The 27,799-nt window shown below is 48.7% G+C and overlaps 1 protein-coding gene across 4 annotated transcripts in view; it reads right to left on the bottom strand.

The window, feature by feature from the left end:
- Window positions 1-27,799, bottom strand: part of LOC111846767 (protein ENTREP2-like) — a 77,645-nt gene that overhangs the window by 4,660 nt on the left and 45,186 nt on the right. For all 4 annotated transcript variants that reach the window (XM_072698327.1, XM_072698328.1, XM_072698329.1 and 1 more), the window contains exons 3-6: window positions 11,631-11,741; window positions 7,167-7,298; window positions 2,938-3,045; window positions 474-631 (exon numbers count right to left, since the gene is read on the bottom strand). In XM_072698327.1, the coding sequence (XP_072554428.1) occupies window positions 474-631; window positions 2,938-3,045; window positions 7,167-7,298; window positions 11,631-11,741 (509 nt within the window). The remainder of the gene's footprint in view (window positions 1-473; window positions 632-2,937; window positions 3,046-7,166; window positions 7,299-11,630; window positions 11,742-27,799) is intronic.

Below are 27,799 nucleotides of genomic sequence, written 5' to 3'. Positions count from 1 at the left end.
TTGCTCCCACATGTCATCAGGAAGTCAGTAAACCAGAGCCTGTGGCACAACGGGTTTTCAAAATGGTTACACGACGGTTGTAACACTGCGAGTGTTCTCTGTGACAAAACCTTTTTTTCTGTTCTGTATGTCAGAACCAAAACAATCGTTCTCCGCCTGTCCGTTACACTGCCATCGCTAGCTGGGGTACCCCGCCCCTCAGCTGCTGTGCACACTTCAATCAGACTCTTCCGCGCGTAAATCACGGTGCGCGGCAGAGATGCAGCCATAATCAGGTGTGCGACTGCGGTGAGTGACCCGCGGAACGGCAGAGGAGGGGGTCACACGTGCCAAACCCGACTCGCCGCAGAGAACAAGCGTGAAGAGCCTGAAGGCTGGAGAACTCATTATTTTTGAACAAAGTGTTCCTAAATATAGAACGGCAAGGTACTGGGCAAGAGAGTGTGGAGGAGGGAGAGTGTGTGGCACCATACCTCTGCGTGTCCATGCCAGGGGTGCAGGTGTACTCAGGCGGGTAGTAGGGTGGCGGGGGGATGGGTGGGATGAACTCGTCAAAGTCGAGCGTCTGGTGCAGCAGAGAGCCGTGAGGGGGCAGGCAGTCAGTGCTCATGGTTCGTCGGTGTGGCATGAACTGAAACGGTCAGGGGGGGGGGGGGGGGGGGGACATGCAGGTGTTACCACAGAGACACTCTAATCATGTCTAATCACAGAAATCAGCTTTATTACAGTGATCCCCTAATGTGGCAGCTCTGAACCACGGCAGCAGTGGAGGAGCAATGATCTCTGCAAATTCCCAACAAAAACACGGTGGTGTTTCCCCGGACCTCAAGAATAATGTCAAGGTCACCCACCACCACCCGTCTACACACACACAATGACACAGACACACAAACAAACACACAGACACACACACACACACAAACAAACACACACATGTGTCAAAGAGGTTTAAAAAAGAGGTCTTTGAAGATCGAGGGGAAGGAGGATCAAAACAAACTCAAGAAACAAGCATGATCATGCGAAAGGAAGACACTTACAGGAAGTAGCAGTGTGGGACATCACTGACAATGCCAGAACATCAGAACATCTCCCCAAAATATGTTTATCCCTGAAGGTGCAGGGGAGACCAATGCTACACACCACAGCTCTGAACCTGAAACGTCACATTTCTCACTTTTCTCTGTTCATCAAGAGTCAAAGTGCTTCATGTTCAGACCGCATAGAAATAGATTAATAGATCTCACACCATCAGAAACCTGCATCTCTAGACAGTGTAAAGTTCAACAGCTTGTGAAACATTTAGCATTTAACATATAACAGAGGTTTACTGTGGTCTGGCGGATGTTTCTTTTGTGAATGCTTTAATAATGTGTTAAAAGTTAATGTGTTAAACTCGCTGCTGGGACCCCAGCCAGGTAGAGAACAGGTGTAATAAAACTCCTTTCAGTTTTACAGCCCTGTGCACAGGGCAAGATGTTGAAATTACTATCAGCATGCTGATTGCAAGCACAGCACCTTGGACTCCTGAGAGCAGGCAAAGCCTCCAACTTGAGCCTGGAGCTGCAGCCGTCCTCATAAAGCACAGCCGCTATCAATCACAGCCTCCAGAAGTGTATGGTGCCATTTACAGAGCCGCTGCGACTCGTAAACTCTATTAAAACTTTACACTCACGGAACTTTATTACCTTCTAATCAAAAGCTCTCTCTGGCGAAATTTGGCAGATGTATTAAGTAGGTGTCTGTGACATTTGAGTTTCTTTTTATTTGATACAGGGGCAAATGTGGAGTAGTTAATGTGTCACTAGGTTGGACATATGAGTGCACGACATAAAGCTCTAAAACCTAGACACAGAGTGTCCAGCCTTCCACTCAGGAGCGTACGCACGTCCTGTGATGTGGAGGAACAGGCGTACGCACTTCCTGTGATGTGGAGGAACAGGTTCAAAGGTTGGTTCAAGGATAGACTCTCTTCCGGGATGAACAAACCAATCTGGATGAAAAAAACTATTTTAGGATCCTCTCTAGTTTATGGAAAAGGAGTAGAGAGTCCTTATTAGCTAACCAGACCCATCCGTCCATCCACCTGTCCATCCATTCATCCATTTTCTGAAACTGCTTGTCCTAATCAGAGTTGTGGGGGGTCCGGAGAGCATCCCGGACGCTATGGGCACAAGGCAGGATAACCAGACCCATGGTGGCTAATGCTATGGGTTAGAGTAGCATAATTGTACATATTCAATGCCAATGTAGGACTCCTATGAGGAACTGCAGAAGGACAGGAACTAGGCCAGCACAATGTGCAATGTTAATAAGGACACTGCATGTTATGCACATGCAACTGTCACATCACAAGGACCATGACAGTCAACTTGACTGACAACATCAATAAGTTTTGCTAAAATAATTTTACTCTGTAATAGGAAACAAAATTTATCAAGCTTTGCAATTTTAATGATTAATACTTTTAAAGATTATTAAGTATAAACCGCCATTGTTTTTTCATTAGATCAGAGGTTCGTAATCATGCTCGTCCTTGCTCATAGACAGTGTGGCATGTTTATAAAAAATTCAAGAAAAATGAGCGAGGAGGAGAAAATAAAGCAATAACTGCTCACCAAAAGACATTAGTCTTCTGCTGAATGGAAATATTTCGGATTCGACAGAGATGATATTGAGCAAAAGCAAGTGATTTGTCGACACTGCTTTGTGTCTGTTGGCATAACTCTCAGCAACAGGACAAACTTATATGACAGACTTTATTGGTAGATAATAACTAGGTGTCTTTGGAGTTTATTTTGGGTAAATTTTCAATTTTGTGTTTTATAAATATTGCAATATTGTTGGCAAAAATACCACAATGTGAATTTTTCCCATATCAAACCGACTGGGACTGAGAAGGCCAGGGGGGGGGGCTCCTCCCACGGGGAGCGAACTCACCATCTGCAGCACATCAGCAGACACCATCTGCATGCAGCACATGGCCGTGGCCAGGGCGCAGACGATGGTGGAGATGACGTTCAGGGCACACACGCTGAACAGCAGCTCCTGCGCGACAGGGAAGGGAGGAGAAGGGGGAGGAGAAGGGGGTGAGAAATGGTGGGTGGGATTGAAGGGGGGAGGAACATGGGGAGAATGTTACAGAATGGTTGATTATCACCTACAAAGTGAAGTTTTGGGAGGTGATGATAAGATGAATGGAGAAGGAATGTGCGCGTTCACACCTGGAGATTTTCCTCACACCGAACCGTGTGGAAATGAGAACAAATCCCACATTCCTACTGGGCACAGCAATGCGGGTGAAAAATTTAAATAATTGAATAAAATATAGAAAAAGACAAAACGACTAGGTGGATTTAATATGCTGACATATTGCATATTCCCCCAAAGTCATCAGAAAGTATGGGTGTAAAATATTAAAGTTGATGCAAAAGAAATGAGCTTTGAAGGACATGGCTTTTTTCAAAGGGCTCCAGGTGAATCTGTGCAGGCTGACATGCACTGATCAGCTGGTATGCTGAAATATATTACAGTATTCACAAAATTCTGAAAACCATTTAGTGGCGCACAGGCTCTAAAACTATAACCTAGATGCTGTCAAAATGACAATAACGTAATTCCCTAGATGGCCCTGTCACTCCTCTCCCATCTAATCCTTACTCCTTCCACACCATACTTTCTGAGCTATTGCACTGACGGAATGTCTGAGGCTGCACTACTCTCTGCAGCCCTGCTTCAACTTTGTCTTAAAATCTGACACATCCAGATCATCACCCAGACAGTATGTTTGTAAAGTTTGAAAAAGATCTGTCAAATACTTTTTGAATTATCGCACTAAGGACAGTCTGCAGTGGAGGCAGACCAGTCCTAAAACCATATGTATTCCCATCTGGGAAATACAATGAGCATTACACTATAAATAACTAATAAAGGGTCCTAATGAATTTCAGTGCGATGTAGTACATCTTTTCCTCCCAGTAAGAGGCATTTTAAGATGTGTCATATGGCTGCCTTGAAGAACTCGCTTTTCTTCTTCTAGTAGCTAGAAGAGTCAGCCCCTTCTCTGTGTCTAAGGCTCACATATAAGGCTCACAGACACTCTCATTAAACGCATCCGGTGGTTCGGCATCTTCACATCGCCACACTTACTGCCAAACAGTGAGCAGCCCTCTGAGGAGAGATCTGGGACATCATCCGTTGCTCAGTTCTCAAAAGAAAGGGATGACTTTGATGCCTTAGAGGCAGAAGGAAATCCCCTGGTTTTTAAAAACACCATGATGTGTGATGCGGGGTCACTCCTTAATTCGATAAATGTCTCTGTGTGGAAGGTCTGGCGTGAGGCCTGTCTGCCGCGACTGTTATCTCTTTGATGACTGTCCTTTGTCCGTTTTTTTTTCCCTGTGAGGGACATCTCTGTGAAGATTGTGCACAACACAGATTCTGCAGCCTCGGACAAAGGCAGCTCCCTATTCACAGCAGTCTGAGATGCAGGGGGTCAGAAAAGAGGCACAGCAGCATCACATGGCTGTCCTCAGCGTCCCAACTGCCTTTGATATGGCTCTCTGACTCCCCATGAATAAGGCATTAATGATTGATTTTCTGACTCTCATTTAATGCTACTACACAATAAAGGGAACTGGCAGCCGCATAATCATTCTCCATAGAGACTGAGAAAGAAAAGGTACTATTGCATCAGGTATTATTTACCCTGTGTCAGTCTCAGAACACCTGGATTCCAGATGCAAGGGAATACATAACCGTTCTCCAAACTGAACATATTCAACTAATGTCAGGGCTATAACTCTAATGAGACGGCGACCGACTTGGCTCAGAGGATGGTCGTCTTCCGAGAGGAAGCTCAGCTCAGAGGACGGTCGTCTTCCGAGAGGAAGCTCAGCTCAGAGGACGGTCGTCTTCCGAGAGGAAGCTCAGCTCAGAGGACGGTCGTCTTCTGAGAGGAAGCTCAGCTCAGAGGATGGACGTCTTCCGAGAGGAAGCTCAGCTCAGAGGATGGTCGTCTTCCAAGAGGAAGCTCAGCTCAGAGGATGGTCCTTTTCCGAGAGGAAGCTCAGCTCAGAGGACGGTCGTTTTCTGAGAGGAAGCTCAGCTCAGAGGATGGTCGTCTTCCGAGAGGAAGCTCAGCTCAGAGGATGGTCGTCTTCCAAGAGGAAGCTCAGCTCAGAGGATGGACGTCTTCCAAGAGGAAGCTTAGTTCAGAGGATGGTCCTTTTCTGAGAGGAAGCTCAGCTCAGAGGATGGTCGCCTTCCGAGAGGAAGCTCAGCTCAGAGGACGGTCATTTTCTGAGAGGAAGCTCAGCTCAGAGGATGGTCGTCTTCCAAGAGGAAGCTCAGCTCAGAGGATGGTCCGTTTCCGAGAGGAAGCTCAGCTCAGAGGACGGTCGTTTTCTGAGAGGAAGCTCAGCTCAGAGGACGGTCGTCTTCCGAGAGGAAGCTCAGCTCAGAGGATGGTCGTTTTCCGAGAGGAAGCTCAGCTCAGAGGATGGTCGTCTTCCGAGAGGAAGCTCAGCTCAGAGGATGGTCGTTTTCCAAGAGGAAGCTCAGGTCAGAGGATGGTCGTCTTCCGAGAGGAAGCTCAGCTCAGAGGATGGTCACCTTCCGAGAGGAAGCTCATCTGGGCATTGGCCCGCTGACAATCCGGCAGGGGCTTCTGAGCCAGGGGGGCCCCTGGGATGCTCCTTCTAATATGTGTGAAAGAACAACCAAAACCACCAACACTAATGGGGACAGCATGTGGCCGAGTGGGCTGAGCCTCTGTGCCTGTGATTGGAAAGTCACTGGTTCAAGCCCGGCGTCAGTAGAACATTCATGGGTCTGTGGGCCCTTGAGCAAGGCCCTTAACCCCCAGCTCCACAGGCTTCACTGCAGGCAGCTGCCCCTCACTGCCAAGCTCACTGTCACCTATCTGCGTGCCTTGGAGAGCACGATGGGGCAGGCAAAAAGAGAATTTACCCACAAGCAGTCAACAAAGTATCATCATTATTAATGTTCTCATGAAGCTATGTGCTTTCAAGAAACATTTTTTTGAAATTAGTTTTTTAAATTAGTTATTATCTTCATAAATTGTGCTAATAGTAGGGTGCCTGTACAATGTGATTGAATGCCTTTGTGTGTAAAAATGTATTTAATGTAAATGGCACACAATGCGAGCAGAAGAGGCAGGACAAAGACAGGCAGGGGGTAGCAGGGACCCATGAGTCTCAAGGCAGAGGCCGCTCTTCATTATACTGGCAAATTTGTGCTACATGTTTAGAGCTGTTTTCCAGGCGCTGAGTCACACTTACGTCAAGATCAATGAACAGAGAGAGTGAGAAATACCAGCTTCAGACAAATGGGCAAAGGAGAGAATCAGTTTCCAATTTCATATTCCACAAATAAGTACATAAAACATGGGACATTGGAATTATTTCAAATTATTTAACTATCAAAACAAGAGCACATCCAGCCCCAAGCAATATGCTAACAGTGACAGAAATACCAATTCACCACAACAAATGACTTTCCTTACTGCTGTGAGGGATCCATGTCCCTGTAGTAACCTGCTGGTTCCTCATCCCTGGCTGGTTGTACAGTGAATGACAGAAACTGGCATGAATACAGTATGACTGGCAGCCACTGGACAGGACAACACAGACCAGCATCTCATCACATGACTGCACTAGCCGTCACATGGCTGCACTTGGCTACAGACTGACCGCTCTTCTGCTGAGAAAAGACCACAGCGGTGCCACTGAGAACTCCGCTACTGTGGATATGGTGGAGACAGGCTGCAGCGCCCAGACATGCTTCGGTGAGGTGTGAGGCACAAAAGGCCTCCTAGTGTAAATTCCAGTTGAGGCTAATAGAGTTTAGCGATTGATCTTGCCTGATATAAACTGCTCTAAAATACCCAGCGGCCAGCATGCCACACGGACAGTGTCCCGCCTAAAAACAGGTCCGAACTGTACTGGGAATCCTCCTGGAAATCCATTCTGGAATTTCCTCTGGGGTCGTCACACAAATGGATGGATTTCCCCTCCATTCGGTCTCACGGACACGAGCCAGACTCCCAGCACCAATGCAGACACACACACGCAGATAGTGATGGGGCGTGCGAGGCAGAGAGGACGTGAAGCAGGTGGAGGGGGGGGGGAGCAGCGGAGGGTGCTCACCTTGAGCCGCAGCCGGATGGTGTTGCAATCTCGCAGGGGGTTCAGCTTCAGCGTCTCCCCCAGGTTGGTGCAGCCTGAGCTCCTCTGCTGGAGCTCACAGCACAGACACACCCCGTCGCTGTCGAACTTGATCTGGGGAGGGCGAGACACAGCGAGGGAGTCTAACGGGCAGACATACGGGCAGCCCCAGCCTGAAAGGTCCCCTGAAATTCACTTCTCTTGTGGTTTTTGTGTGGAGTTGACATGCATAAATCACACACCAAAAGGCAGGCATCTGTAAGACTCACCTGCTTGTCTGTGCTTCCCCTGGTTCACCCTGAAACCCGGCAGCACTGACTACCATGGACTCGTGGCCGTTGGAGCAGTTCACACGCTTCTCGCTGATGTTATCAGACACCATCGTTTACCACCATCATTAAGGATACTTTTCCGACAGAATAAAAACCCTGAGGACACTTAAGATGACCCCATGGCCCATTATCTCTTAAGCAAGTAACTAGACACTAGTGTAACATTTACAGTACAAACGATTTTCCTTAGTGCTTTTCGTGCCATGAGAGCTTCACTTGTTACACAATAAAGACGGCTGCAGCCGCATGTTACATATCGATTTTACTCCCAGGGATTGAAGCAAGATGGAACATACTGGCTCCTAAAGAAGAACAAGACGATCCTTTGGGGGGCTTGCGGTTCTAAAGCCACGGCCTTATATAACCAGCGCGTTCGGCCGAGTCTGGCCCGAAAGATCCTCCTCTTCACTCTGCCAGTGTGGCATCTGTCACTCAGCCCCCGATGACTGTGCTTTGCCTCTAAGCTTTTCTGGTGTGGTGAGGTCACCGCTCGGGTCAGGGAGGGGGGACATGAGCTCAGCCTAAACAAAACCCAGAATGCACCAGATCCATAAGAAATCTGAAACACACTGATGGTGACATGAGCAGGTCCCTCTGGCACAGCCCAGGCACCAAAACCTTCTGCCAGTCCTCCCACTTATGCCCCAGTGGAGCATGTGACCTACATGCTCTTGCGCCACGGGGCAGGTTGGGCCGGCGGAGGGAACACCGTCCGCCACCAGCGCCGGTCAGGCCTTGGCTGAGGCCACTGTGTTTGTGTGTGGGCCTATAAGGTAAATAGCAGATGATCTGAATAAGGTCTGTCCAGAATGTTATCTATTGTGTTTATTCATACCTGATGGTCTAATGAGACAGATTAAGGCACTATTAACAAAACCAGCTGCACATCATGCAGCTTGAAGGCCAGCGGGAGCTGTTTTCAGACGACACAGACTGAACGCAGATCCGTCAGTGGTTAGAATCAGGGAGTAGATAGGTGGGGGATCAAGCCCACAGACAGAGCCCATCTAGAATGTGCAGTAGCCGTCATTACGGAGGCTAAATATGTACTTAAATAAATCGACAAAACTGTTACATTTTAAGAATACAATCATCCACTTAACATATATTTAAAGATACAATGAATATGATAGTGTAATTATGTATATCACAATATATAAATGCAATGCATCCATGTGACACAGAGAGCCTGGGGTCTGTTCCACGAGGCACAGAGAACAGGACAGGGATGCAGGTCCATCACAAGGCACATACAAACACACTCATTATGGTCAATTTAGAGAAATCAATTAGGTATGTTGGGAGGATCCCAGCCGAGGGAACACGCAAACTGCAGTCACACAGAAGAAGTAGCGAGATTCAAACTCCCTATCCGCTGAAGTTCTAAAACATTGTGATGCATTTGACATTATGTCAAAATAAAAAAAGCAACATTCTGCGAATTGCACCATTCATGCAAACAAGTCCTATTAAGCTATGCTGAGGAGCAGGATGGATGAGGAACGCTAGAGACCCCATATGGATGTGAACTTTTGAACTAATGTTGATGTGAATATATTTTCATGCACCCCGGTCGCCCGAAGGAGGATGGGGTCCCCTTTCGAGTCTAGGTTCCTCTCAAGGTTTCTTCCTGCTAGAGGAAGTTTTTCCTTGCCACTGTCGCCTCAGGCTTGCTTAGTTGGGGTGCAGACCAGTTATATGTAAAGTGCTTTGTGACAATGATTATTGTTAAAAGCGCTACATAAATAAAATTGAATTGAATAGAGCTGGGAAATCAGGAAGCCCTGACTCAGGACACACCGCGTACGGGAACAGGAACAGGTTCCCCAACAAGACACACCGCTTACGGGAATAGGAATAGGTCCCCCAATGGGACATACCGAGCGTGAATGGGGATGGGAACAGGTCTCCCAATGGGACACACCACTCGCGTACGGGAATGGGAACAGGTCCCTAATGGGACACACCACGTACAGGACGAGAACAGGTCCCCCAACGGGACACAACATGTACGGGAACAGGAACAGATCCCTCAATGAGATCATGTACGGGAATGGGAACAGGTCCCCCAATGGGACACACCGCTCGCGTACGGGAATGGGAACAGGTCCCTAATGGGACACAACATGTACGGGAACAGGAACAGATCCCTCAATGAGATCATGTATGGGAATGGGAAGAGGTCCCCCAACAGCACATGCCGCACTTGGAAACAGGAACAGGTCTCCCAACGGGACACACCACTTACGGGAATCGGAATATATCCCCTAATGGGACAACCTGCGTGCGAACAAGAATGGGAACAGGTCCCCTAACAGCACACACCGCTTACAGGAATGGGAACAGGTCCTCCAACAGGACACACCGCGTGAAAGAAAATGGGAACAGGTCCCCAAACGGGACACACCACGTACAGGAATGGGAACCGGTCTCGTTGAGGGATCTGTTCCCATTCCTGTACACGGTGTGTGCTGTTGGGGGACCTCTTCCTGTTCCCGTACGCGAGCGGTGTGTCCCATTGGGGGACCTGTTCCCATTCCCGTACGTGGTCTCATTGAGGGATCTGTTCCTGTTCCCGTACATGATGTGTCCCGTTGGGGGACCTGTTCCTCTTCCCGTACATGGAACAGGAAGAGGTCCCCCAACAGCACACACCACACACGGAAACAGGGACAGGTCCCCCTACGGGACACACCGTTTACAGGAATGGGAATAGGTCCCCCAACAGGACAAACCACGCGCGAACGGGAACAGATCTCCCAACAGCACACACCACGCACAGAAACAGGGACAGGTCCCCCAACGAGACACACCAGGCACATACAGGAACGGGAACAGGTCCCCCAATGGGACACACCACGCGCGAATGGGAACAGGTCCCCCAACAGGACACACCGGGCACGTACAGTACAGGAATAGGAACAGGTTCTCCCACGGGACACACATCAGCCAGCCTGCTAACCCTCACTCGCACACCACAGCTGTTCCGAGACAGTCAAGACCTGGGCTCTAATCAATTCAAATACCACTTCTTTTACATGATCTCATTGCTAGCCTAAAAATAGATGTATAACTGTTATTGCAAAGAAAAATGAACTAAAAATTGCACATGAGTAATGTGGCTATAGCAACACTCAATTAATGATAATTGCAGGCAGGCAACTAAAAAAAAGCCAGATTTAAATGTCAATTACTGTACTACTGTTTTGTAATAGATGTTTAAGAGATGATCTACTAATCAGAATGAAAATAATTAAAATTCTCTTACCAGAGGTGAGGGGGGTGAGTTGCCCTCAGCCCTCACTCCGCGAAGTGCCCCCCATTTAAATGGCACTCTTTTTAATTTTGAGGCTAATTTAACGAAGCTGAAGTTGGCGGAGTACAGCGGCAGGTGGGAGACACAAGCAGAGGCTCCTGTAGGGGGGGAAGTTTGCTGCCCTTTTGACTACAGGCATATGTGAGCCCGACGGAACAGTCAGAACAGTGCAGAGCAAAGCGGCTGGAACCAGATCAGCGCCCCCCTCGGGCCGGAGAGCACTGACGTGGCCCGTTCTGGGTCGCTTCTCTAATAAAAACAAATGGACACCGATCTCCTGCTGCATATACTATCCGGGGCATTCTGGGAGTTTGACATCTGATGTCTAACAGAGTCACAATGGGTGCTCACTTAGATATAGGGCACGGTTAACAATAACGAAAGATGTGCTGACTGACTGCTGGGCCAGATGAATTGCAAAGCCTCCCCCAGATACTGACAGCTTTCTTGATAATTACACCGCGAGCTTCACGGTGAGAGGGCCGCACTTAATCATAACATCGGTGAAGCATTACAGTGACAGGCATTCATTGCCATCTGCAGGTTATACGACTTCGTGGGCTGTGTAGATACATATGACAGCCCACATGGCACCCAGCGTAAGCTCTCTGCTAACCCACAATAAACATTTGCGGAACAGGATAAAGGGCCCACTGTTAATCAGAGGTGCCATCTGAAAGAATCCATCTAGTCAATGTTTGTTTCTGCCTAAGGACACGTTAGAAAGGGACTATTCTGAAACGTAGCCAGAGGATGTAGCATGTGGGTCAGCTGGAAAACATGCTAGGAAGCTCTTACCAGTTGACAGTCCTCCAGGGAGTTGACCAGCTGGGCATTCTGACAGGACAGGATGGACCCGGCCAGGTTAAGCATCACGCACACGGCTGAGAGCAGCATGAAGAAGGTGATCTGCCAGAGAGGGTGACAGAGCAAGGAAATCCCCATCACAGCAGAACAAAGAAGCCCCACAATGACAGACAGGACATTGACATAAGGAGAGGTGCCATCGTTGGTCCGGTTGTGGTTCCTACTCATTGCTTTTTCCCACAATGCTTTGAGCAATGATCAGGAGATTTCAGCACTCTTATGCTGACCCCTCCCGAAAACCCCTACTTTACTATGGTTGTCTTGGAAACATATGGAGATCTCCATCCAGACAGACACACTTGCTGTCCTCCGTGCCCGTCTGCTTGACCTCAGAGCCTGCCGTCCGCGTCCCTGGGCCCACGGCATATGGAAATCCATCTCGTTAAGCAGGTGCAGCACCCGGAACCCTTAAATCACAGCCCAAGTGTTATGGATTAGCATTAAAGCCGTCAGAGCCCAGCCCTGGTAGGTTAGAGGCTCACTAAGTGTGCAGTATATCTGCCACAGATCCCATACAGGTGGGTGATTTACCACATTGCCCACCCCTCCCCCCAGTGGTATATAAGGATGTGACAGCAGCAAGACAGGGGTTACAGGGCAGGAAGAGGGTGAGGAAGATACCAGCAGAGATAAGAGAGGAGGGCTGGTGTAACCCAGCAACCTCACCTGTGGATGGATATTATTATTATTATTATTATTATGGAATAGGAAACTGGATTTGTTCATCCACAAAGTTAACAGAAGCCAGAGGTGGAAGAGAAGCAATTTGAACCGGGTGCTGAGTGGCTGAGGTCCAGCTTAGATCTGTCTATTATTTCAGGAGTGATGAAGCCTTGAGGACAAAGACCCATAGCATGAAAGCAGAGGCAGGCAGAATCATACAGCAGTGCGAAATGTGTGCTGTGAAAACAGAAGTGAAAAAGGCATTAATACATACAAACAAATAAAAATGTTAAAAAGGTCTCGATAACCTGATTAGGAGAGATAAGTCTGGTCTTCGCCGTAATGTGTGATGCTGTCCTCAGGCTACGCTAGTGTGAGTTACGGCGCTCTGACCGGTTTCCACCGGTTTTGGAATGGGGCTCCCAGTTCATGCTTTTAATTCACTGTTCATTTCCGAATTCAGCGCGGCATTCCGCCTCGCGGGTGAAAAGGCGAATCGGGTCTTTGATTGACTCAGATCTCCCAGAAGACACAAAGAAAACCTATCCAAATAAAGCCGAGGAGGTGAAAACACTGAGAGTGCTCAATCGCAGGCTGCGTCCATGATGGACTGCCTAAAATCACGGTCGACATTCGCGGCAGGCAGTGCGGTGGCTGTCCTTGACCGTGATGGCGGGAAAGCAGACTGAGAAAAACACCTTCAGTCAGGCTCACACTGCAAGAGGAACATTTATTGCCGGTGCGAGAATGCGATGAGGTCAATGAAATATCACACTGCCACCTGCAGAGTCTCCAATAGAGTGACAATAAGGTAAAAAAGAATAATATTGAGTCCCAATGTGGAAACTGGAGACGTCATTTTATATAAAAATCAGGTCAGTGCTCAGTGTGCGTTTGGCAGTGCCAACCAATTTATAAAGTCAGGTCTTTCCGAGGGTCTCCATAGAAACTCGGCCCAGTCCCAGTCCATCTCGGCCTCACTAATTAAACTCTCTACTTCTAATTGGCATGTGGCTAATTCCAGACTGTGCAACGCCATTGGTTAGTGACAAGCAGGTGGGCAGAGCCGTACTGGAAAGATGAGCAGACCCTTACGATCCTGATGATCATTTAACGCATCACAATTAATACCGTTTAATACATCGGAATTAAGAGGTGGGTCTGGCCCATATGCGGTCCATTCGCTCGGTGTGTGGAGGCTGAGTGGAGGCAGAGTGAGCTGGCAGCAGTGTTGGATTTTGGGGGGGACGCCGCAGCAGAGCCAGGATGTTTGGGCACTGCAATGCAGGAGCAGCAGTCACACGTGCAGGCGAATGCTGATCAGCAGCACCTGCGCATATGCTCACAGACACACATAGACACTAAATAACAGGACTTTAATCACATCGTGGAGATGTTTGGTCACACAATGTGATATATACATAACCCACATGTGCACGCGTACGCACACACACGCGCACACACACACACACTCTCTCTGTCTCTCACACACACCCACACACACTCTCTCTCTCTCACACACACACACACACATGTAGGGTAAACATATCCTTATGGGGAACGCTCATTCATTTCAAAGGGAAAAATGCTAACGCTAACTATGACAACCTTAACCCCCACCCTGCCCTAACCATAACCATAAGTAACCAAACAAAATACAAGAGTTTTTGCATTTTTAGTTTTTTCATAGCAGTCACCGATTTTCATAAAATAGAGTTTTTCCTTATGGGGACCAGGAAACCGGTCCCCATAAGGGAAAAAAAATGGATATTTATCACGTTATGGGGACATTATGTCCCCATAAGGATAGGTAAACCCGCTCACACACACACACACACACACACACACACAAACCTGTCTTTGATTCTCACTCAGTATGTGACTCCTACATCCACTCCCACAAATATCGCAATGAACAAAAAAGTTTACCTGCTTTCAGTTTTAAAAAGACCTCACCTTTTTTGTTTAACTCCCAAACCATCCTTTTTTTTTTGCGGGGGGGCGGCTCTTGTCCCTCTGGGGTCTCTCACACCCCCACACACACAACACACAGAAGTCGGTCAGCCCACTCATGCGGATCTTACTACTGCGGAGGCAGAACTGAAGCTACAGCCAGCATCTCGTTGTCTGTGCAGTAGAATCTCTGCAACCCGCAACAGGCTTTTCACGGCCGGGACCGATTTATTTATCAGTGTGGATTTTGTAGCCTTGAGTGCGGAGTCGGCACAGCGCTTACATGTGACTCACTGTATACAGGAGACTGTCGGTTCTCTCTCAGGTCAATTTGTTGTATACTTGCAATCATAACACCAGAATAAGTCCTTACCTTCCTGGGGCAAACCAGCCAGCTTTAAGCACACATTGGTAAAATGTCACAGGGTACAGGCACGGCTAGCCGCCTGTGAGGACAGTCAGAGGGTACGGGCACGGCTAGCTGTGTGTGAGGACAGTCAGAGGGTACGGGCATGGCTAGCCGCTCGTGAGGATAGTCAGAGGGTACGGGCACGGCTAGCCGCCTGTGAGGACAGTCAGAGGGTACGGGCACGGCTAGCCGCGCGTGAGGACAGTCAGAGGGTACGGGCACAGCTAGCCGTGCGTGAGGACAGTCAGAGGGTACGGGCACGGCTAGCCGCCTGTGAGGACAGTCAGAGGGTACGGGCACGGCTAGCCGCCTGTGAGGACAGTCAGAGGGTACTGGCACGGCTAGCCGCCTGTGAGGACAGTCAGAGGGTACTGGCACGGCTAGCCGCTCGTGAGGATAGTCAGAGGGTACGGGCACGGCTAGCCGCGAGTGAGGACAGTCAGAGGGTACGGGCACGGCTAGCCGCGCGTGAGGACAGTCAGAGGGTACGGGCACGGCTAGCCGCGCGTGAGGACAGTCAGAGGGTACGGGCACGGCTAGCCGCCTGTGAGGACAGTCAGAGGGTACGGGCACGGCTAGCCGCCCGTGAGGACAGTCAGAGGGTACAGGCACGGCTAGCCGCCTGTGAGGATAGTCAGAGGGTATGGGCACGGCTAGCCGCTCGTGAGGACAGTCAGAGGGTACGGGCACGGCTAGCCGCGCGTGAGGACAGTCAGAGGGTACGGGCACGGCTAGCCGCTCGTGAGGACAGTCAGAGGGTACGGGCACGGCTAGCCGTGTGTGAGGACACTCCAAGCAGAACCCAATACTTCTGGGCATAGAGCTAATTTCATCAAACTGAAGCAGATAATCCCAAGATAACCAACTAATCCAACAAAAGGCACATGGTGACTACAGAACATCTGTGACTATTTTTTTCCTTAAAACTTTTTCAACTTAATAATACAAAAAATTTCCTCCTGCCTCTTAATCCTAAGTAATTTTAAGTAAGAACATTCCTTAAACTAGGCGTGCCATTAGACAGAACTTCAATCCCCCCCCCGCCGAAATAGCATAATAGAAGCAACCAGGAGCTGGTTTTTAACACAGACATCCTCTTTATTAAAGCCCCGGCTACCGTTGCTGAGTCCTGCAGTGCCAGGTACCTGTCTCATGGGATCACACTTTTTAAATCAATAAGTAAACAGGTTTAATGCCCACGCAAGAGAAAATGGCCAAGGTGTTACATGGTGGGGGGGGCAATCCCCACCCAGTTCATTAGGAATATTACTCACCGCGGCACATGCAAGCCCCCCCCCCCAGGTGATTAACAGCCATGATAATGGGGTTCCTCCTGCCCAGCGCAGCCTCATGCTGGTGCCACTTTGACTCTTTCTTCATCTCATTTGTGAGCTAAATGAATCACATCAGCAGCAGTACTGTGCGACACTCCGGTACCAACAGAAACGGGTCTGCAGCCAAACCCAAAGGGGGGGATTTACCCCGGCCCGGGTCTGCACAGCTGGAAAGGGGGTTTCCAAAGCGGATGGGCATTTCCCCTGGCACTATGCTCTCAGTATCAGATCAGTGAGACAAGGTGGCTGAACGCCCATCTGACTCAGCATCTGAGTATCTCAGCAAAACCTTGCATAATAAAAGTGCCATGTGATTAAAATTACAGATGATTTCATTTGTGCTAGAGAAGAGTAAGTCAATCTGAGTAAATCAGGGAGGCAGGTTTCAGACTGCCTCTCTATAACCAAGGCAAACGTATTGGTACACAGGTTTTACGTTAAAGTATAAAAAGACCAGGTAAAGTCTATGTTTATCAGCATCCCACTTCTACTCCAGTTTGTGACGTACTAACAGAGTTCAATAATCCTGCCTCGACAGCCAAGTCCAATCCCCATGTCGGAATCAGAGCCAATGAGGCTCTATTGTTGTCTCTGGCCCAGCCACACTCCCATGTCCCGGGTGTAAGACCTCCGTCTGCTGCATGAACATGGTCCCTAGCTCACTTCTCATGGGTCTGGCACTTCGCTGCTCCGAAGCACGGCCTTAGCAATCCCCCAGCCGCCCTTCAGTGAGCCTCTGCTCAGACGAATACGAGATGGGAGCCGGTGTGGCCGGTATTAAGGTAAGATGGTATACCGCCGCATTTCTGTTACAGCGCCTTATTTTACAATCTTGGCGAAAAGATTTCCCAAGTGAGGGCTGTGGGGGTGATTTCAAGAATACCGGAATAGCATTGCTTTTGAAAATACATTAAAGTAACGTATACCATGGTATAATGTCTGGAGAGTATAGCGGTATGAAAAAAAGACCCTGCCACGTGACAGCGCTCACAGAGTATTAGCATCTGACTGTTAGTCCCCCGCTGGCCACTGTGTGGCGCACTGGCTGACCCGCTTTTTATGGATTACCACACTGAGCGTTCAGAAACCAGCGTCTGAATGAATGTGAGCGGTCAGCCATCCCACCCCAACTCCAAGGCTTGGTGTCAGTCCCCCAAACCTTTCACCTCACACTTTCTGGACCACTTAAGGCACACAATTATTGCCTGAATTGATTTCAATTCTATAATCTATAATTTCTTATGCAGTGTACATATAGATGAGGTTTTGCAGGACAATATGACTTTGATGCAATGAGTCACTTTAGGACACATGGTGACATTTGTATACGCTGCAGCAATGCCTCAGCTCGGATAAAAATTGATTCTGATAAATATCATCAGAATGCCTCAGAAGAGGCAAGGCGGCAAAGAGGAAGTGAAATCAAAAGATAATGAATGATGAGAGAACGCCAGTCAGCAGGGGACACACACAAGACTTAGACATTATCTAAGGCAATTACTCATTTTCACCTAACAGGGGCGGGAATGAGGAGTCATTAATACAGTCTATAAAAACCTGCCGTCTTTAGGTTGCAAATTGACTGTAGAGGATTTCAGTCAGCCCTGTCCTGAAGATTTATCAGCTTCATTCAGTCCTGAAGACTCAAACCAGCTTCAGTCAGCCCTGTCCTGAAGGCTGAAACCAATTCATTCAGTCCTGGACTGTCATGGACCCGTGGCATGACATGAGCACAAAAAAGGTGGACGACCCACTGGCAGCTCCAAGAACAACAAACGGGGTTTATTTAACTGAACTAAGTTAAAATTAAACAAAGACTAACTACAAAAACAGGGCAGGTAACATCTAATACCAGGAATAATACTCAAGCACAAAAAACAGAACCTTCACAATAAAACATCTACCATCGAGTAACAACAATGAACCACTGGGGAACTGAACAGAAGCAGGAACTAAAAAACTAAGGGGTAATGAGACTAACACAGGACAGGTGAGACTAATTAACAAAGACCAGGAAAACAGGGCACAGATGAAACTAATAAACTCAAAGGAACTAAAAACAGGGAAACTAAGAACTAACCAAGGAAACAGAAACTAATACTGGGGAATTACAGACAGGTAAAGACACAAGCAGGGGCACAAGGAACAAAACCAAAAACCAAATACAAAATCACCAGATACAAGAGCTAGAAAAACCCAAATGAAACACTAGGGAGCAAAATACAAAAACAGAGGAGGCAGGATTCAAACACAGGACAGGGATCACAGGCAACCACATGCTCAACACATTGAGCCATGTGGCCAGACAGGTAACAGGAGAGAACAAAGACTAACATGAAGGACGGGATGACCAGCGACACCTGCTGGCCAAACGGGGAAGGGACACAGAGTGGGACAAGAGGGGCTGACCCGGATACTGGACACTCAAAATAGGTTCATTCATCCCTGTCCTGTAGACTCAAACCAAAACTCATTCAGTCCATGAAACTCAAACCTGCTCCATTCAGTCCTGGACACTTCAACCAGCTTCATTAAGCCTCATCCAGAAAACTCAAACCAACATCATTGATTTCTGTCCCCAAGATTCAAACGAGCTCCATTCAATACTTAAGACTCAAACCAGCTTCACAGAGTCCTTGAAACTCAAATCAGCTTCATTCAGTCCCAAAAACTCAAATCAGCTTCATTCAGCCCTGCCCTCATCCAAAGCAGATGAATTGCCCTTTTTCAAAATTAATATCACTCATGGAACCTGAGACAAAACAGTAATTATTTCACATTGTAATTTGCAAATGAGACAGCAGTCATTCCATGAATTCTGAGACTGTTAATGACTAAAGCAAATGCAGACATCACAGATTGCAGATATGTCCATAACCTCTGTGCCATTTAAGCTTTTTTAAAAAAAAATATATATATATATATATTAATTAGCAATATTAGGTGATAGATGACTGACACCTCTACTCGGTGCACATCTCCTGGTATGGTGTCTGAAAGCATGGCGGCCCCCTATTAATTTCCACTTGGCTTATAGCTTTAGCAGTGCTAGTCACATGCTCAGCAGCAGTCGCTCGTGCGCCCGCATGCCTGAACGCCGTGCCGAGGTGCAGACAGGCAGCGCGAACTGCATCGCGGCAGGTTTGGTGGCGTGTTGACACATGAGTGGGTGACTGCGCCGGGACCCTGTGGGAGGCCGGCCGGGAAAAACACGCGGCTCTCCGTTCCCCGGCGCCCACATCAGCATTTGCTGCACGGCGCCACTGCGACAGGACGCCATTCCTCTTCAGTCAGATAAGCCTGTAGAGTCCTCGGTGATGAGTTTGTTTGTTGTGGGGGGCGGGGGGGGGGGGGTATGTTTTATTTGCGGCTAGCTCATCCATCCTCCGCTGGAGCCGGGATGCTGAGCACTCCCTCCGCCCCCCCCCTGCAGAGACGGTAGAACAAGCCCACCCCACCAACCACTTATCCTCCAGGCTGCCCGGAGCATCTGGAATGAAGCGTGCTGAACTGCTGAAGATGGGGGGGAGGAAGCCTCTCTGCTCCACGCAAGCGGGAAAAGAAAACAGCATTCTGATCGGGTGTGGATGTGGCCCCCGCCTTAATGTGACACAAGGTAGATGTGATAAATAAAGGCTGTCTGTGGCGCTGGGTGTAAGGAGGTGAGAAAAGGCAGGAATCACTGCAGGCAGGTCGGGAGCCTCCCTCGAGGAGTGGCAGATGGACTGGACGGGCACCATTAACCCTTTGTGTCTGCATAATGCTAGGTATGGATCCATCCATACAGAATATCAAAACAGAAATAATTGCTGCTGGTGTTGGTAACATTTGGTTCCATGCCAGAAAGTGGGGGGGGGGGGTCAGTCAGTGGTCTACTTCCTTGAAAATAGTCGATGCACAGAGGGACAAAAGACCCTCCAGCATGACAGGAAGTAACCTGATAATCTCCCAGGCAGCAGAGACTGCAGATAGATTCATTATATCTGACAGAGCTTCACTGACTTGGTTTCACAACTCATTATGAGACTGGGAAGTACTTAGGTATGGCTTATAATTATTATTATTTTTTAAAGAAAATCACCTCATCAATTTTATTTGTGCAGAACTCTGGGGTGTTTGTTTCAGAGTATCTTTCCATAAGCAGGAAGTACGTGCAGGACCTGCCTCATGGGTGAGAGATGCCACTGCATTGTTATAAATAGCAGAGAATCCCTTCAACTTTGCAATTAAGCGGCAAAACCCAGAAAATGAGACACTTGGCCAATGAGAAACTGGCAGAGATACTGGGGGCTGTCTGATCGGCAGAGGAACCAAATAAAGAGATGGTGGATGGTGGCAGTGCGCTGTGTCCTTCACGGAGAAACCCAAAGAAGCCATATAAGTAAAATGGATTTAGAGGGTGATACATAGTTTCTATACATTCACCAGAGATAAGGAGTGATTGTTTCCCACTTCCTGGACTGGGGTGTGCCAGCGAGGTCACAAAATTCAGGTGATTTTACACAAAAGACTTATAAGCCACCTCACTGGCCTGATTCATGGTAATTATGCTCTTATCACTTGTCATTATCAATTTCCTTTCCACTAGGATTCTCATAGAGTATTTCTTAAGAATCAGTAGTTAAGTCTATAGTAATATGATGATACGCACGGTATGAATGGTCTGTGGTTATGAATCTGTACTTCGTGAGGATGAAACACAAGCAGAAAAAAAGATGATGTGGGACAACAAAAGGCCAAATGAGGTGCCCAGACAATAGAGATACAGACAAAGGCAGGCAGGGGATAGAGATTAATATAGCAGGATAGAGATGTGAGGGGGCAGGGGTACGGGGGGGTAGAGGATCCTGCTGCAGGAGAGGCTCGGTGCAGGGGCCCCCAAGGACACACTGATTAAATCAAACAGCGGACCAGCGAGGAGCCCGCAGAGGGTCATGCCGTGATTAACCTGCACTGCTCAACTTTTTAATCAGTTCCTGACCTTTGCCAGATAAGACAATGAGGTCTGGATGGACGCCTCACTCATGATGAGGATGGAACGTAAAAGCTGCCTTCCCCCCCAGTGCCAGCGAGGAAAAGGTGATTCCACACCAAACAGCTGATGGAGAACACAGTCTACAGGCTCAGAGACAAATGGGGGTGGGGGGGGGGGTAGACAGCGAATATAGTCAGTGAGAGAGGGGCAAAAGAGATGAAAAGGGAAAGAGAGACAGTGAACGTGGTCAGAAAGAGAGACAGATAGTAAGAGACGAGGGGAGACAGACAGAGAGATGGGGAGACAGAAAATGACAGGGAGAGAGAGAAAATGTGGTCAGAGAGAAATAGCAAAACAGAGAAAGAGCGATAGGGAGAGAAACAATGATTGTAGTTAAAGAGAGAGACAGAGAGAGAGACAGCAAACACAGTCAGAGAGAGAGACGGGGAGACAGGAAATGACAGGGAGAGAGAGAGATGACGAATGTGGTCAGAGAGAAACAGCAAATCAGAGAAAGAGAGACAGGGAGAGAATGTAGTCAAAGAAAGAGAAAGGGAGAGACAGAGAACATGGTTAGAGAGAGAGACAGAGAAAGAGAGAACATAGTGAGAGGGAGAGAGAGAAACCGTGAACATTGAGAGAGGGAGACAGGGAGAGAACGGTGATTGTAGTCAAAGAGAGAGAAACAGCAAACAGACAGAGAGGGAAACCAGACAGCAAAAGAAATGGAGTGAACACACAGACAGTAAACATGAGAACAAATCCCGGAGATCCAAAGATGAGGACAAAGGGAGGACTCAGGCACTGGTGGGAATTTCACCAAAGAGCTCAGTCAGCAGCCGTAGTTCTCAGTGACATGTATACGGATTAGCGATGCTTGCCTGACAGGTGTTGGAACCCACGTCACCTCGAACTGCGCGACTCGACAGGCAGAATGATTAGCCTGCCAAATTAAAGACCATTTTTACAGCTGGGGGAACTAATCAATTTCTTGCCGTAACTACAGGGGGTGACGTCAGCGTTAACGCTGATCCACTTATGCTAAACAAGCTCTGCTAGTCAGCAGTAAAGGAACCAGTTGTCCTGGCAACTCAGCCTGACATAACCAGCTGTCCTGGGATCAGCCGGACACGGTGTAAGTCAGCAGCAGCTTAAAGCACCTCGAGAACTCACACAGCCGCATCTTAAACACTGAACACATCATCCATTCAGACTGTTCCGTTTTGAAAAACCAAACCCTGGCGGAGTTCTGTCGTGATAAATCCACCAGGCAGAACAATGTGACAGATCTCCATCCCAGACTAGATGCCGACAAGCTCCAAGGTGTGAATGTGGCCTCAGTCTGATGACTATGCCAAAGGGAGGAAATCACAGAGTAACCGTGCAGCTCATACCCAACCTGGAGAGGCAGCCGGCCTTGTTAGGGCTGGTCATCATGCTCAGAACTCTGTGACAGTGACTATCAGCAGGAAGAAGCCTGTTACTCCAAAACAGAATGGAGCGGAGTTGTCACTGTATACGAGGATGTTTGGTACCAAAATCATTACCTGGATGCTTCGACAAGATTGTGGAGATGAGGTGGAGGTTGTACTGTAGGTTTTGTAGGGATGGTCTTTACAGGGAGTGTCTAGTCCAGGCAGCGATCAGGTTACACCGGGCAGATTTCTGGTTCTTATTATGCATTTAAAATTCTTTTTATAGACAAACAGCTTTTCAGATAACTAATGGAAGAAAGAACAAACGCACACCGAGATGATCTCTCTCCACACCTGAGTGGGCTTTTTTCGGCATCAGCTGGCTGAGGTGTGGCTCCCCGGAGAGAGAGACCGGAGCTCGCTCATCACCGCGGAAACAGGTGAGACTTTTTCTCCTGCACGCGAAAGCAGAACGACAAAATAAACACGGGTGGCTGGACAGGCGTTAAATAACGGGAAACGAGAGAGGGAGAGAAGCCAGAAACAGCAGCCATCTTTGGTTCATAACTAATCCTTTGGATATGAATCCGTCTATTTTTCTAAGATCAGTCAAACATTTAACAGCCCAGAGGATTCTAGGGGAGGGGAATTAAAGGCAGGAGACCCTCCCCCCAGTCAGCCCACGGCTGTATCACCCCCAATCCTGTGCAAACTCCAGAAGGGGAGATGGAGAGCTGTTCCTGAGCCAGGGAAAAGGCAGGAAGTAATCCCATTTCGATGGAAGCCATGCAGAATGGGATGTGGTGACGCGTATTCCCACGCTGATCCCTCTGAGCCAGCGGCCAATCAGAAAGCCCGCTTTGGAAAGGTTCCTAATCACAGCTGGCTGAATGTGCTCTGTGGCACTGTTGGTTTGGAGATCAACAGGGGCTTCTGCTTTTGCATAGAAATTACTAAATTATTTGTCTTAGAGAATGAGAACAGTAACTGGAGTTCCTAAGAGGAAGGAGAAAAGCTTTCTGAGGCATGGGAACTTGAAAGATGTTCAAGACTCCCTCATTAGGTAAGTGCACTGCAGGGGTGCTGGAGCAGAGATGTGTGGGGGAGCCTGTCATTAGCGTTGTGTGTGATCCTCAGAGTGTGCGTTATAGGATGTGAACTGGGCCGTATCGGGAGCGTTCTGTACGCACTCCGGACAGCATGGTGCGTCAGCGGGTGGTGCTGCGTTCTCGTGCGTCAGCGGGTGGCACTTGCACTTCTGCGGTTGTGGGATTGAGTCCCAGCCCCATATCTATGCTCTCCTTCTATTCCACCCATACTCCAAAGATGTGTCATTTATTAATATTAATAATAATAATACTTCATTGATCCCCACGGGGAAATTCTCTTTGTCTACCCCATCTTGCTCTCCATGGCACACAAACACACATAAGGGTGACAGTGAGCTTGGCAGGGAAGGACATCCACCTCAAGGGCCTCACAGACGTGTAGCTACTCTGCAAAAGCCAGGCTGGAACGGGCGACCTTCCGATCACAGGCACAGAGGCTGAGCCCGTTGAGGCCTGGACTGGTGTGTAAAGCGACTGAGCGGTACAGCCGGGCCAGCACCTCCTGGGACAGCTTTCAGGATGATGGAGGTGCAGTGCAGCATCAGGGGTTATGGGTGCATGTGTGCATTCGGCATTAAGAAAGCGTTTATCCTGCAGGTATGAGTGCAGTACAGGCATTGTAACGTAGTGCAAAGTTCACAAGCTGTTCTTTGCACCAAGCACATTGCTGGGAATCTAACTGCAGTTAAAATTTCAATGAAAACTGGATATAGCACTGCTGCTCTACTCTCTTTGATTCTGAATTCACAGATCCCCAGCACAAAATAAATCTCATTAAATCAACACCTAGACTAATGTAATGTTTCTTGATTGAACAATGTCATTTTCAATGTGATCGATAGATGAGGGACATTCAGTGTGGCTGACGTGGGAGCCGTGATTGGCACGGAGACCATTCAGGGCTCACAAGGAGACAAGGGGGCAGCAAAAACTCTCCTTATTGGTCGGCTTCAAAGAGGCTGACTGTGATTGGAGCGCAGGGCCCAATGAGTGAAGTGAGATGCCGGGTGGCATGAAGCAGTGTGATGCCCAAGGTTGGGATGAGCTACTCCATCAGCCTCTCACGCTAGCCATCGTATCAGGTCACCACATCCCAGCCAACGCTCAAACCAGCGGGGGCTTCCAGTCTGAATGAGGAATGCCGTCCGGTTTTGTTTCCTGCTCCCAAAAGGGATCTGGAACTGGGGGAACCCAAAGTCTATCCCAGCAAACAGCACAAGGCGGGGAAAACCCAGGAGACCCCTGAAAAACAGCCCCATACCATTATCCCTCCTCCACCAAACTTTACAGCTGGCACAATGCAGTCAGGCAGGTAACGTTCTCGCGGCATCTGTCCATCAGACCGCCAGACAGAGAAGTGCGATTCGTCACCCCACAGAACGCGTTTCCACTGCTCCAGAGTCCAGTGGCAGTGTGCTTTACGCCACTCCATCTGACGCTTGGCATTGCGCTTGGTGATGTGAGGCCGGCATACAGCTGCTCAGCCATGGAATCCCATTCCATGAAGCTCCCAGTGCAGTTTTTGTGCTGGTGTTAATGCCAGAGGAAGTTTGGAACTCTGCAGTTACTGAGTCAACATCGTGTTGGCGACTGTTACGCGTTATGCGCCTCGGCACTCAGCCATCCCACTCTGCTGCTTTACGTGCTCTGTCACTTCCTGGCTGAGTTTCTGTGCTTCCTAAACCACTTAGAGTTGACCATGAAATATGTAGCAGGGAAGAAATTTCACAAATTTTATTACAAAGGTGGCATCCTATGGCAGCACCATGCTTGAATTCTGACTCATTCTTTCACAAATGTTTGCAAACCGGACTGCATGGCTACGTGCTTGATTTTATACACCTGTGGCAATGGATCTGAATGAAACACCTTAATCTGAGTGTGTCCATAAAGTGTATAATGTTGATTTTAAATAATCTCCTGAATTGTACTCACTGATTAATAACTGTGCTGTTAATGGCTTATTCTGATTGCATATTTCAGTGTAAATCTAAACTCAACAGCCCAAGCCAACATTTTAATCCTCCTGTTTCAATTTCATCCTAAAGTTGACTGACAATTCAGCAGCATTGGTAGCTGTCCATGGTGCTGAAATACTCACAGCTCAGCACCTGAATTAAATGCGTCACAGTTTAAGGTTTTAAGATGCGTGTCACATACACAGTAAACACCACCTCAACTTCATGTGCCCAGAACAGCCTCACAAAGTCAGACTCACGACATTAGCGATCCACCGTCGGCAAGAGTAACGACACAATGAGATTGTAGCAACGGGAACCCCTGCGAGGGGGAACCGAGGAACGGAGCAGACAGGGATTCCAGAAAGATGTCACAACTTGCACATCAGAGGAATAATAGTAGGAAAAACAAAACAAGAGACTGGCTGGCTAATAGTATCTTAACACAAACACCCAAGCAGGAATAAATATAGTCACCATATTATAATTCGGAGGACCAACTGAGTCATTCAAAAGCTCAAACCTAGTACCCCCCCCCCCCCCGCCAGTACCCCCACCTCCATGCATCCACTCCACACAGATTTACTTTTTAAAAAGTGTCTTTGCACTTCCTGACCAAAGCAGTGTGTGTTTAAATGGATCAGCGGAGATCCTGCGACCCGCAGGTACTTCAGCACCGCACGTTACGCTCCATAAATGCGTGGGGGGGGGTCGGGTGTAGAGACCGCGGGGGGCCACTTTCCACGGTGTTCCTTATCAGAGGCTGAAGAGCCGGCTCAGCACGTGAGGGGGGCTCCGGTTAGACCACAGAGCGCCAGCCTTTCAGACAGGAAGCGGTATGATTAACGGCCCCCCCCACCTCCCGCCCGCTCACTCCTCACCGGCATCTTTTCCTCACACGCCTGAGAGATAATCGTTTTCCGTCTCTGCTTCTCTCATCCCTGGCACCAGCACCCGAGTCTGCATCCTGCAAAGCAAACATGTCAGCACCACTGCTGACTGCAGACACTGCGTCTCGCCTTGGCACGTGGGGCTGCCCCCTTGCCGCATTTACTGCGCTTTCTGCCTCTGAATAACACGCAGCCAGCACAGCTGAAGGCATAAGCAGGAGCAGATCCTGTGGACAGACGCTGAACAGACATAGTAGGAATAAGGTGGCACCTGCAAACCAAAAGGGACCAAACCTTTAGGGTGAGCATTCCCCTAATCTCTCTGTTTCGCAGTATGAAGCACTCCGATGAAGCAGATAATTCAATAAGGTCTCTGACACATACCTTTGTGTAGAGATCACCATTTATGGCCCAAATTACTGTAATGTAACGTACAACAAAACCTTGAATGGGACAGACAGGCCGCATAAATGCAATACCTCAAGCCGTGTGACCTGTCACACGCACGCCATTGTCTAAGAACGAGCCGTTTTTATGGTAGTGATGGACCAATTATGGGACAAACTGACACCTCAAGCCCATGGAGGATAAGCAGCATAAAAGATGGATGACGAGCAGCTCCGCCGTCCTCCCCCGGCAGTGACCTTCCCCAAGGCCGCCTAATCCTCCTGGTGCAGAGAGTTAGGGTAAAAGTGACAGGCTGATAATGATGGCAGGCACAAAAGCGAGGGTGACGAGGAGGGGGGGGGGCAGGGGGAGCCTGCAAGAGTCGTGACGAACACAAACAAAGACGGAGAGATGGCCAGAGATAGGATAGCGATGGTAATAGTCTGAGACAGAGGCGGACTCGGAATGGACTGAGACGGTAAGGAAGAGAAAGGCAGGGATACAGTGAGTAGGAGGGAGACAGAGGGATGAACAGACTGCGATGGACAGGGACAGGGAGGTGGGCAGACTGACACAGACAGGGACAGGGAGGTGGGCAGACTGACACGGACAGAGGCAGGGAGGTGGACAGACTGACACGGGCAGCTAGGGAGGTGGACAGACTGACACAGACAGGGACAGGGAGGTGGGCATACTGACACGGACAGAGACAGGGAGGGGGACATACTGACACGGACAGAGACAGGGAGGTGGACAGACTGACACGGACAGAGACAAGGAGGTGGACAGACTGACACGGACAGAGGCAGGGAGGTGGACAGACTGACACGGACAGAGGCAGGGAGGTGGACAGACTGACACGGACAGAGACAGGGAGGTGGACAGACTGACACGGACAGAGACAGGGAGGGGGACATACTGACACGGACAGAGACAGGGAGGTGGACAGACTGACACGGACAGAGACAAGGAGGTGGACAGACTGACGCGGACAGAGGCAGGGAGGT

This window comes from Paramormyrops kingsleyae, chromosome 13, assembly GCF_048594095.1.
Source record: "Paramormyrops kingsleyae isolate MSU_618 chromosome 13, PKINGS_0.4, whole genome shotgun sequence".
Lineage (NCBI taxonomy): Eukaryota > Metazoa > Chordata > Actinopteri > Osteoglossiformes > Mormyridae > Paramormyrops > Paramormyrops kingsleyae.
Note: the sequence above shows the minus strand (reverse complement) of the source record. Positions and strands in the feature narration are given on the sequence as shown.